General features: G+C 43.5%; 1 protein-coding gene across 6 annotated transcripts in view; it reads left to right on the top strand.

Annotated features, from left to right (window-relative positions):
* Positions 1-10,798, top strand: part of Lov (jim lovell) — a 37,341-nt gene extending 26,543 nt beyond the window's left edge. For all 6 annotated transcript variants that reach the window (XM_070669279.1, XM_070669277.1, XM_070669278.1 and 3 more), the window contains one exon: positions 407-10,798. In XM_070669279.1, the coding sequence (XP_070525380.1) occupies positions 407-2,474 (2,068 nt within the window). In that variant the 3' untranslated portion in view covers positions 2,475-10,798. The remainder of the gene's footprint in view (positions 1-406) is intronic.
* Positions 10,799-12,605: the final 1,807 nt, after the last annotated feature.

The raw sequence follows: 12,605 nt of genomic DNA, 5'->3' as shown, positions 1-12,605 counted from the left end.
GTTTACCGGGCGGCTAAGTGCCGTCTACATGGTACCGCAACGCTCTTCTCACTTCGCGCGAGACGTGTGACGTAAAGTTGACAACGAGCGAAAGTCTTGTACCATCTGATTGATTCGCCGTCGCTCGATCGGAGAAGGAGCGCTAATCCTTGCGGTGACTTTTTGCCCCGCGGTTTCTGCCCGTCATTTTGTCTTGCTGATCGAGGACACGCAACGTTTCACGCCGAGACGCGTACAAACGCGGCGAATAGCGCAAAATTTTTCCGAAGCGAAAATGCCATAACATAGTTACCGTAAATAAAAAAAAAAAAAAAAAAAAAAGAAAAGAAAAATTGCACCTCCTTCGAAATGATCCGTAATTAAATGTAGAAAAGAGTCGTATAGAGTCGTCGTTCTTGTGTTACAGTCCTTTTTTCGAAAGGATATTCGCGGAAAATCCATGCAAGCACCCAGTGATCGTGCTGAAGGACTTCTCACATCACGAGTTGTCCACTTTGGTGCACTTCATATATCGCGGCGAAGTGCAAATCGCCCAGGAGGAGTTACCGGGATTGATGAAGGCCGCGGAGTGTCTGCAGGTGCGCGGGCTGTCGTCGTCGGAGCGAAGTTCGGTGTCGACAGAGCTCAGGCCGTCGTTGACGTCAACGCCGACGCGCGATCTTATTCTGGCGGAGCTACCAACGCCGGAAGTCGCGCAGCACGACACGCCCGAAGAGGACGAAAGCGCGCTCGAGAGCACGAGGGAGATGAAACCCATCCTGTTTCAACCAACGAGGGACCATCCGGCCAAGCCGCTCATTGGGCACATGAATTTCGGTATTCGCGAAAGCTGCGGGTCGCCGTCGATGCCACGCCGGAAGCAGGCGCGTCCGCGCCGACGATCCGGCGAGCTGCTGCCGCAAGATCTGAGCAGACGTTCGACACCCCCGGTCAGCTCGAGTCCGTTGACGAGCGTTCTTAATCTCAGCGGTGGTCAGCATCAGACGCAACAACAGCAGCTATTGCTGCAGCAATCACAGTATCATCAACAACAGTCGATTAACAGCGCACAGAACCAACAGCAGCAGCAGCAGCAGCAGCAGCAGCAGCAGGAGGACATGGCGGAGAATTTGTCGATGAAGAAACCGATGTCACCGATCGTCCTGGATCAGCATCACGTTAAAACGGAGGGCAGCGAGGCGACGAGCAGCCCTCGCGGCTCGCCGCTTACGGGAACCAGTCTGTTGCATCACCCGGACGGTCCAGTGCCAGACATCCCGGCGGCCGTGGCGGCGGCCGTGGCGACCGTAGCGTTATCGCTCCCAGCAATGCCGACGTTGTCGCTGTCGCAACCGCATCCTCCTCCCGAGTACCTGACAAGCCTCGGCCAGTTGACGAGCCAGTGGCTGCCCGGACATCCGCAGAGTCAACTGCCTCCGCCGCCGCCGTCGGCGCAAAGTCACCATCCGCGCGAGGACAGTCCGCACGGCTCCAACAGATCTCATCCGTATCAGCAGCAACAGCAGCAGGACCCGGCGCTGCCGCGACGAAGCGCCATGGCGATGTTCACGCCGACGTTAGACGGAGTGACCGCTCTGGGCGGCGGGCTCTTCTCGCACCACGCTGCTACGTATGACAGAAGTAATCTTCTCGCGGACTCGCTTCTCACGGAGAACTTCAAGACGGAGGCGCTGCAAAATCTCTTCGGTACCCCAAGCCTCGGTCCCCCGCCCACGAAGAAGACCAAGAAGCATCGGAGTGATAGTGACGCGCCACGCAGATGGACCGACCACAATACTCGGGCGCTCGCGGTAAACAGGCCCAAGGGCCAGCACAGCGCTCCGCGAGGAGGGCCGCCGAGGTCCTGGACGAACAACGAGCTCACCCTTGCTCTGCAACACGTATGGGAGAAAAAGCTCACGACGTCGCAGGCTAGTCGCATGTTTGGCATTCCGTACAACAGCCTGTTAATGTACGTACGCGGTAAATATGGAAAGAGCCTGAAGCTCGAGCAATTGCGTAGGAACTGTACCGGCGCCAGCACCCCGGAGATAATGAATAACAATAATATCAAGCCCGTTCAGTCCGCGCAAATGAGCCACGGGCTAACCGGAATGCCGCTGCAGCATCCGGGGGACAACGGCGGATATTCACATCGGAGCTTGCTCGGCGGTAACATGCCGCAGCCGCAGAGCTTTTATCCGGCCGATTACGCGGCGTCTTTCCCTCTGCCAGTGAATATGGTGCATATGATACCTCCGAGCGAGCAGAAGGCTTTTGAATCGTCCGCGAATCCAGACGGAGGCGGGGGTGGGTGCGTAGGAAGTGGGGGAGGGGACGGAAGCGGCAGCAGTGGCGGTGGTGGCGATATGACGAACTCGCAGACCAGCGAGACCCCATCTCCCATCGTTGACCATCATCATCACCAGGAGTCGATGCAGCCGCAGCCAACGCAATCGGCGCCCGCGTTGCTACAACAGAATGGTTCCGATTAGGATTAAAAGGAACTGTTTCACTAAAACGGTACGTTCTTGTATGTTGATGTTAAGCGACGATTGACGATTTGTTACCTTTGCCCACCGAGGGCTGGGCGGATGGTCGATTAATCCCTTGGCTGCGAATTCCGGGCATGTACGCACGCGAACGGTCATTACGTTCAAGTCCGTTGATTCGCGAATATGTTGCCGTCGATACGATATCTCTGTTAAATATCTTGAAAACGGCAGGAGATTTAAGATCGATTAAACTTTTTTATTTTTTAATTTTAATCAATACGGTTTAATTAAAAAATTAATATTAATAGTAATTATTAAAATTACTATTAATTAATAAAGTACTATTAATTGATTAAAGTAAAACTAATATTAATAATAAATCGCAGTGAAACGATCGAAATATGTCCATTTATCTCGGCTGCAGCAATACGTCTAGCTAGAATTGAATGATTCTTTTGTGATCTTTGGATATTTTCAGAACGCAGTTTTACATGCCGCAGCCAGCGGATTAATCGCGCGATAGTTAATTAAGCGACTCCCTCCGTGAGACTCCTCATCGCACGGGGCTATATAGATTTACACGCGCGCGACTCAACACAAGACACTATCCTTCACAAGACTGACTTTTACCAACCGACTCGCAGCTCTCCGCAGGGTACACTCTCGATGAACATTCGAGCTTTGCTCAATCCACGCTTAAGCGCCATTAACTGCTCTCCGCTCGTTTCTGTGCTTGCCACTTGGGTTTCGTTGTTGTGCCTTTTCTTCGTCGGTGGTTGGGCCGCGTGTAGCGAGATTTTTACCGCTACCAAGAACAATACTCGTGGGTTCTTTTGTACAGTTTTGATTCCCGGCTGAAAAACTATTTTAAACGTCTATTCGACAGATTTCTTATCTAAAAATCATTCGTTTAACTGAAGGCGAATAACTGGAGGCAAAACTTTCGTTTGTTTAAAATTAAATTTTGATAACAAAATTTCTTACACGTTTCGCCTTCTACGTGCGAACTCGCGCGACGATAGCGCAAATTCGTCGTTTTGTTTTAAAGTTTCTCAGTCATTGGTTTTCTTTTGAAAATTGCGAATTGAAGAACGCCGAATCTTTTCGCGATAATGAAATAGCACTGAAAATATTGCTCGACGTCGCGTGTAGCACTCGACGTTCCTGCAAGAAAATAGTTCCTGCTGCAAAGATCATGTACCAAATACTATTTGCTAACGATTGAACGAAGTACCATGTCTGTTACGATGGACTTACGATCGCCGGGGGAAGTTTGCTAGTCGTCAATGTAATGAACGGCTCGAATGAAAAATGACGATTACGTTTACGATAAGAAATTTGAGAATTAACGATAGTATATCGAGAACCTTGTTTCAAACCGTCTTTGACGTGAGAAAGAGAATAACGAATGGTAAAAAAGATAATAGTTTCAATGTAGAATTATAATGTTATTTATAAGATTTAAGAATAATTTTTATTTTTTTTATTTTTTAATAATTTTCTTTTAATTTGATAAATAAATGTATATAAATTATAATTAAAAATAATGTACATATTTTACACGTTAAATTTAGTTACATATGACTGTAGAATTAATAATTTGAAATTATTTATAAAACGAGCACGAATTGAACGAACATTAGTATAATATAATGTGATAAATTTTTATTCTCAATTTTATTTTTATTTCTGTTTTTGCTTGTAAATTAACTTCGGTTTATGAGTCGATAATTAAAGTTAAATTTTAGTTTAAAAACTATTTTTTATCGAAATTAAAATTCTTTTTAAACTAAAATATAAAACTAATTAAAAAAAAAATAAACTTATGAAAATAGAAATTGTTTCTGAAACTGAAATTTAAGTTGAAGAATTTTTACGCAATTATTAACACGGCTTTTGGACGAAGCTTCTCGATTGGAAACAAATTACGAGTGTTGTCGATGGCACTAAATTAAACGTCATTTTCGTGCGAGCTGTCCGCTTTTACGTCGTTTTTGATAAGACACAGTTCGGCCGAGTTGCGCGACGGACGTGGATAAGGCAATAACAACGACAACTTGCCAAGATTTCCTGTTTGCCAATCCCCCGAGAATCTTACCCGTTGTCAGAATGTTCCAATGTGCATAATTTTTAATTAGGATTAATTCGTTTACTCGGTAGCGACACGTTATGTTTTGTAAATAATATTTTTAATTGTTGACTGTTTTATTCTGCTCGCTTCTTTTCGTTCGAGTCTTTTGCGGTACCGTTTCGAAAAATCCGACAACACCGAGCAGAACAAAAAAAAAAAAAAACCGCGCGATCTGCCGAGACGCGAACGACTATCTCTGGTTTGACTCGTTGCGAATGGATGATTCGACGAGGAATAAGACAAGCACGCGCAATCGCCGATACGGCGGGTATCGGGAACGCGAAATGTTTTTCACGGGAAATCGAGGATCAGCGGTGTAATTCCGGAGAGTTCAATTCTCGATCACGCGAAAGAGATATGAAAAAAAAAAAAAAAAAAAAAAAAAGTAACGCGCGCTGGTGCGGTGCTCGCGGTACTGAAATTCACCGAAGTCATACTGATTCAAATGTCCGACGGCACGTGCGAAGAGAATAAGAAAGAATACGAATGCGGAACATACTTTTAATCGTAGACCACAATTTCACAACAATATTTCGACAACCAGACGGAAGCGCAGGGTAACTAACACATCAGGGATAGCCACAGACAAATCTACGATAGATAAAGAAAATGCTACATATTAAATTGTAAAGGTAATGGTAAATGATTACTTAGGTAATTATTAAAGTTATAATAACGATATGATTATTTCGTTAAAGAAATTAAGATGGCGAATAGGAGTGGGAGTGGAGGTAAAGGGAGAGAAAGAGAGACAAAAAAGTGAATGAATGACAGAAATAAGAATCATATGATAGAGAATCCGTTATGTCACATTCTTTACTACTCCTAGAGAGAAGCACGATAAGATATATTATGAGAAAATAATAATAAAATAACGAATAATAATAATAGCGATTTAAGTAGAGCGTAAAACGGCAGACAGAACGTATAGGTGCGACACGGGGTTTGAAGTGAATATTAGAGAGACCACAGGTTTTCGGACCCCACCCCCCCCCCAAAAAAAAAAACAACCTGTACAATACAAACTGATATTATTATTGATTAATAATACTATATATTATATATATTATATATACAGGGTGTTTTAAAAGAGTTTATAACTGCTCCAGCGGGCTGTACCGTCGGTTCGCGTCTCGTTTGACGCGTAAGCGCGCATATACACAAATATATAAATAATTAGACTAACGAGATGCTCATTAATGATCAAATTACTAAATAAATCACTTTACATCGAGGCATCAATTTGTCATCAATTAAAATGCATTTAATTAAATTGCCTAGAATATTTACGTGCACATATTTCCCGGAAAGGAAAAATTTGCATGAAAGAAAGAAATTAGTTACTATTTTTTTCTTTCTTTTTTTTTTTCCCCGATGCTTAAACTGAAATTATTTTGAGCAAAATACAAGAGCAGAATAATTATAAATATCTTGTTACCAGTGAAATGACTAATTTATCTCGTTTCAATCGAGCATCGTGAAATTACATTCGGACGTTCGAGATGGTACAGCCACACTGAAAATGGTTTTAACAATTTTTTATTCACTCTGTTGACAAGAGAGAGAAAGATGAGGTGAGCGAATGTGAGAAAAAGTGAAAATGAGAGCATCGGAAAGTGGATGTGTAACGGAAAAGTAGCATTATATCTTAACTGTATGCGACAAATCGCGCAGAGTTAAAATACAGTTAACAATGACTGTTCGTATGCATATAGGAATGCGTGCGAGAGCGTATACATAAAATATTATCTATTTGTGATAGGCACCGCATGTGCAGAATTCAGTATTATTTTACAGGCGATTGGAAAAAGAAACGGTCGATTTTCTTTTTCACTTTTTATTTTCTTTTTTCCTTTTATTCTTTTTTTTTTTTTTGTTCGTAGGCACCCCTTTAGCATGTTAAGCATTAAGAGAACTTTCTCCGATCGCGATGTTTATCGTCTCTCGCGAGAGGCGACGCGCAAAGCTTTAAAGGAGGGAGAAGATGAGCGAGTGCCCTAAGAGTGAAAGAGCGCGAGAAAGGGTGAGAAAGGGGGGAGAGATAGAGGTGGAGTGCATGTAAGTGAAATAGAAGACGGGGGGACATGTAGGCACACAAGCACGGAGAAAAAGGAGCATTATCATTGTCGCATAGGGTGTGGATAGAGAGACGCGTATCGATTGGTTACTTTATTAGTGAAAGGATAATACGTGTTAAGTACAAGTACATATTATTAATTGATTTTGAACTGTCGTGTTGTTTTATTTATTGCGGTGTCGCATTATGTCCGACACACACACACACAACTGAGGTGACTGAACAGCGAGTGTAAAATAATTTTTTCTTTTTTTATTTTTACGCAAATTGGATTTTGCTTTCGCTGTTTTTCTAGCAGGCGCAGTTACACTGCTCGACAAAATCGGCGGTCAATATCCGCGGTTGATTTAGGACTTTATTAATTTGTAATTAGCATTTGCAATGTTACATAGATTATTGTTGAAACGTAAAAGCAAATGAAAAAGGCACGTGTGTAAAAAAAAAAGTATATATGTTTAAAAAAAAAAAAATAAGAATAATAAGGGCTTGAGATTATTCATTTTTCATCGAACGCCGTGCCATTATTTTTATTTTTATATTAAAAAGCGAAGCAAATAGTTCGCTCGTAATTAGCATCTTTGACTTGATTTAATGATCGCGTGCTTTTTAAATTCCAGTCTATCTTCCGTCGTACGTTGAATTATAACTTTGCATCGCGTCGCGCGGGATATTTGTGAGTTCAACTTGTTTGTAAAAATTATAATCTTTTTGTATATAAAAAAAAGCTGTTTTGTGAAAGTGTGGTATTTTATATAAAAAGAATAATTAGGTTATTTATAAAGAAGCTACCGAATAGGCACCGATATTGACTGACGAATGAAAAACGTTTTATTTTTCTGGAACTTCGCCCAATGAAGTCACCATTTTAAGTTCCTACAATACAATACGACGATAACTAATACAACTTTCCAATAGCTAAAAAAAAAAAAAAGAACAGGAATAGTATTATCTTACTTATTGCATAAGAGAAAGTGATAAAGAGCGAAGAAAAAAAAAAGGAGATAGAGTGAACGCGAAGGAGAGAATGAGAGAAATTGTAGGAGAGAAAGAAATTTGTGAAAGACGGAAAGAGTGGGAAAAAAAAAAAAAAAAAAAAAGGGGATATGCGCCTCCGCAAAATATTATTTTTAATTTCGTGTAATCTATACAACTGTACATAAGATCAGAGATAAACGCGCTGTCGATTATTTATGCGTAATATATAGGTATACATACTTATATATATACATATTATACATATACGTATATTTATCGATAATTGTGCGTCGCGAGCGTTGTTCTTCGAATAAAATTCTTTGATCGAATGAGCATTGAGAGGCGAGAAACAAAAACACAAACGACGAAATATACGGCGAGCACATTATAAGAACGTGCGGTTTCTGCGTCGCGTAAAAATGCGAGATACGTAACGCCAGATATTCTTACGTAAATGACCATCGTTGCCCGTCAAGTGAGTCGACGATGGTCAAATTGTCACGCGCGAGCTTTATCTGAAAATTTGATTTGATCCAGATAGTCACGAATTTTTCCCGTCGAATACAAAATCGAATGGAAAGTGTATTGTGTTGTGTACGTTATCATTGGAAGATGGCGTTGGAACACCGCTCGCGGGAGGAATCCCTACGGTGCTTTCCGTCGAGAGGAGCTTTACCAACCGGCGGCATGTTCGAACAACTTAAAGTTATCCCGGGTTTACCGCTGATTCGTACGAGAACTTGTTTCCCATTCGTCGCTTTTCGCGGCCGCTTCGTAAACCGGAAAGATCCTTACCTTTCCTGGATGACTGTTTCTTCTTCTCTATCGCGTTCGTCATTTTCCATTCGATGAGTGTCGACGCGAGTTATCGACGTCGCTGACGCAGAAATCGCTCTTTCGAAATCTCATCAAGGACTCCATACTGTATAAAGAAACAGAAAATGAAAAAGAAAAAAAAAAAAATGAAACCGGAAATACGAGAACAGATGAAATAGTTACTTGCATCGGTTGTGCTGTCACGTAGTTCCTAAATCGCCCTAGCCTCGCCCCGAGCGCATGATAAAGTAACATAGGAATGAACGAGTGAATAAATGAACGTGTGAGATTTGCTGTTTCGAAGTACGGTATGCGAACGACACGCCACTCGGTTCTTTCATTTTTATATTACACGCTTATTAACTGTTCGTGATTGTTATAGACTTTTCTATTCTGCTTGAGAAACTTTAAGTCAAACTTTAATTAATCGAACTATCGTAGATATTTTTTAAGTATTGAACAATTCTTTAAGGAAGCGTAGAAAATTCGTAATAAGAAAAAAGAAAAAAAAAAAAAAAAGAACTTTACTACTTGATATTGATTAAAATTGGTAAAATAAGTATTTGTCACTGCACAATTTTATTGCAATTAGTGCCGCAGTTTCGATAATTGTACGTGCAAACGCGTTTAACGTCGTATTTGGCACGTTCGCGGGAATGAAAATGGAAGAACAAAGACTGGTATTCTTACCTCGCTTTTAGGCGCGATTTAAGTAAAAGCGTCTGTCATACGCGAATTAACGTGTCGAGAGGGACGCTTTTAGCTAAAGCCGTCTCCCCGAAAGCGTGGTATAACCGACGTAAAGAGCGACGCGCTTGCACACAACTATATATACCGTTTCTCGTAAGAAGCGGAATATGTAGATACCGGTGGATCGTATTTTACCGTACAACGAAAGAAGGAACGCAAAGTGAGACGAAGAGATCGAGAGTGCGTGAAAGAGAAGGTAAGAGGGAGTGAGTGAAAGAGAGGAAGAAAGAACGATGTATGATACGGGTGTAATGAAAAAGTGGATGCGGAGCGTGTGATAACTATAGTTCGATGTGTGTGACACGACGCGAATGAGAAATTGTAGAGAGAGAAAGAGAGAAAGAAAGAGAGAGAGCAAGATAAGAGAAACGGAAGGAGAGATCTCGATTACAGAAGCAGCACATCGCAGATTATAATATAACGATATATTTATGCTAATTACGATTGTACCATAACGATTATAATACTACTTATTATATTATACAGAGCCGCCGCCACCCAGTATATTTTTTACAGGTTTACATTGTATTACAGTTTATAAAGTTTGATATACAATAAAAGAAAAAAGAAAGAGGAACGATTACCTAAGCGCAGCGCGCGCCCGCGGTGGCAGCCGGCGCGTCCCGTCTATTTATAAGGTGGGAACCGCCGAACGATTAAGACGCCGCGGCGCGCACTGCGTCACGCTATAACTACAATACTTCCGAGTGTTGGAAGATCGATGCCACGAGAGAGAAACACGCGACGATAAATCGCGGCACGTTATCGCGATCGGAGGGGTGGGAGGGGAGGGGACGATATTCGGTCGACGTTATTGCCGGAGTTAAGACTTTACCTTCCGCAGAATACGCGTCAGTTAACGGCCACCGATTTGCAGAAAGCAGGAAATCATACGGTTCAGGAGGGGGGGATCACAGTTCGGGAAAATCGGGGGAAGAAATGAATCTGTTCTTATCAGCTGGCCTTTTTGGCGAACAAGCGGAGTTTCCTGCTTTCGCGAGGAGGAACTTGAAGAATGGCACACGTGGGCCTCGAAAACGAAACGTCAACGGGACACGCGCGCGATTTGGCCTCGAGCTTCCAACATCCGCCCCGATAATGGATAAATGAACGCTACATAACTTGTGATACGTTTACCGCTGGTTACTACAGAGACTTCCTAGCCGAGCCTACAACGGGCCCGGCACCACTAGTTCACTCACGCACACGACTCAACGTTTATATACGGATTTATTATTACAGATTTATTGATTAATATCGAATTATTGCGTATAACGGTAATTAAATTAGGTGAGATGTAACTTAAACGGGGAAAACTTACGATGCAAAGAGAAAAAAAAAAAAAAAAATATACCAGAAGACAGTTACAATGCGAATCAATTATATGGTGTGAATGCGCACACGAGGCTAGGACGAGGCTAGCTACCTAAACCCCACGTTCATTCTTCGGATTACATGTAACATGCGGATCGCATACACGCGCACACATGAACACACATATTCATACGCAGACACACAGACAGATCCAATCGTATTCACTCTAAACCCTAATAAAATCTGTACATACCATTGCAAGAGTCGTCGTACTTCTTTCCATCCCCATTGCTGCGGAAAATGTCATTTGTCAAATTTTATTTGCGCTCTCAACAGCTCGTGGCAATGCTGCTCTTTCCGCCCAGGCGACAATCGGAAAGTGATCAGGTGCCAGGTACACCGGAGGACAGATATGACGTTTTCTGCGGCGACAGCGGCTAGCGCACGTAATTCTAAGCGGCGGAGGCAGGGGATAAGAGAACGGGGAGAAATCAGTCTTCGGCAAACCGGCCGTCACGGTATATACATGCGGTACATGTGAAACTACTCGATGCACGCGACGCTGAAGTCACGTTCGCTAGCTGCCGTCGTCATATCTGTCTTTCGGCGTACTACTTGTCCCGATTTTACGTTACGCAATTTGATGCTGATTAATTGTCGAGATGGTATCGGTCAAGTCGTAACGGGATCGCCCTTAGAGCGTATGCGAAGTGTATAACGGAGGTAACGAAAATCGCCTTCCTGCTCACCTGCCGCCTTCCTTTCCTCCTTCCGTCCCGAGAAACGCAGCCGGTGGGTCGCTAAATGGTCGATACCTACGCATAGCCGCGGGTAACCGGTTGTCACTCAGATTGATGAGCAGTCGAAGCAGTTTCGGAGCAAATTATTGTTATTCTGATTACATAATAAGCTCAGGAACGCGGGCGAGGGGGTGAATGGGGGAGAGAGAAGATGGGGGAGGGGGAGGGGCCAGAAGGAGGATCGACGATGCGATAGAACGAGGTGGTAGCCCTTGGTCGCCCGAGAAGGGACAAGGGAGGGTGTATGAGTTTGAACAAGGACGAGAAGAAGGCACGGACCGCGAGGACAGGAGGAAAGAGAGAAGGCCAGAGAGAACGATGGAGAGAAAGATAGCGAAAAGGGGAGGATGAAAGGAGACGGGGATAGAGTGGAGCGAATTCGAAGGAGTGGAGGCATAATTCCGAGGGGGCTTGGGCCAGGAAGGCCGGTTCCGCGAATTCGCGTAATCGATTCCGTCATGTCGCGGACCACCCGGGCACGGTCCTAATAAATAAGTAATACGTCGGTTGTGAACCAGAAAGATCGGGATTCCGGGAGGAGGGCCGCGCGGGGTACCCCGGTATGCATTGTTTAACGTTGTGTTACGTGCATACGTGCGCGCGATATCTCTTTCTCTTTCGTTCTCGTTCGCTCATCTCGCCCCCGGTGTACCCACACACGTCCACGCACTCCTTCCCCGGGCCCACTTTTGAGTGATGCACCGCCCGAAACGAAACGTGCACTATGCGCCCTTACGGCAATGCCGATCCCATTGAAACGCGCCGGATTATGAAATTATATTATACGTCGTGGGCGCTGCTAAATTTAGAAGCCGGGGAAGGAAGTTTCACGTTACGCATTTATTTACTCGTGAAATAAATCTTAGGTAATTATTAAATTGTTTATATAAGCTGTTGAACGTGCAACGGGATACGTTTTCATTACAGTAGAATGAAGTAGGTTCGTTGATGTTCAAAAGTAATTAATTAAATCAATTTAAATAGCTAATAGCCGTATGATTCAAAATTATCCGGCGATCAGCGGAATTCTAATCGACGAAGGCGAAGACGAAAATTTATCCTGATACAGGAAAACGCGAGGATAACGTTTCGCGGAACAGCGAGCCGGGGGGAGGGAAGCGATGTGACATATCACGCGCGGGTGTACCCGCTTGAAATTTCCACGGTCTTTGCAACACTTTGCTCTCGAACTATTTTGAAGACACCTATAAATACGTGCATGCCGTGCGCAATATACGACAAGTGCTCGCGCGGACGTGGGAGCAAAC

The sequence above is a fragment of the Cardiocondyla obscurior genome, linkage group LG18 (assembly GCF_019399895.1).
Source record: "Cardiocondyla obscurior isolate alpha-2009 linkage group LG18, Cobs3.1, whole genome shotgun sequence".
Taxonomy (NCBI): Eukaryota; Metazoa; Arthropoda; class Insecta; order Hymenoptera; family Formicidae; genus Cardiocondyla; species Cardiocondyla obscurior.
Note: the sequence above shows the minus strand (reverse complement) of the source record. Positions and strands in the feature narration are given on the sequence as shown.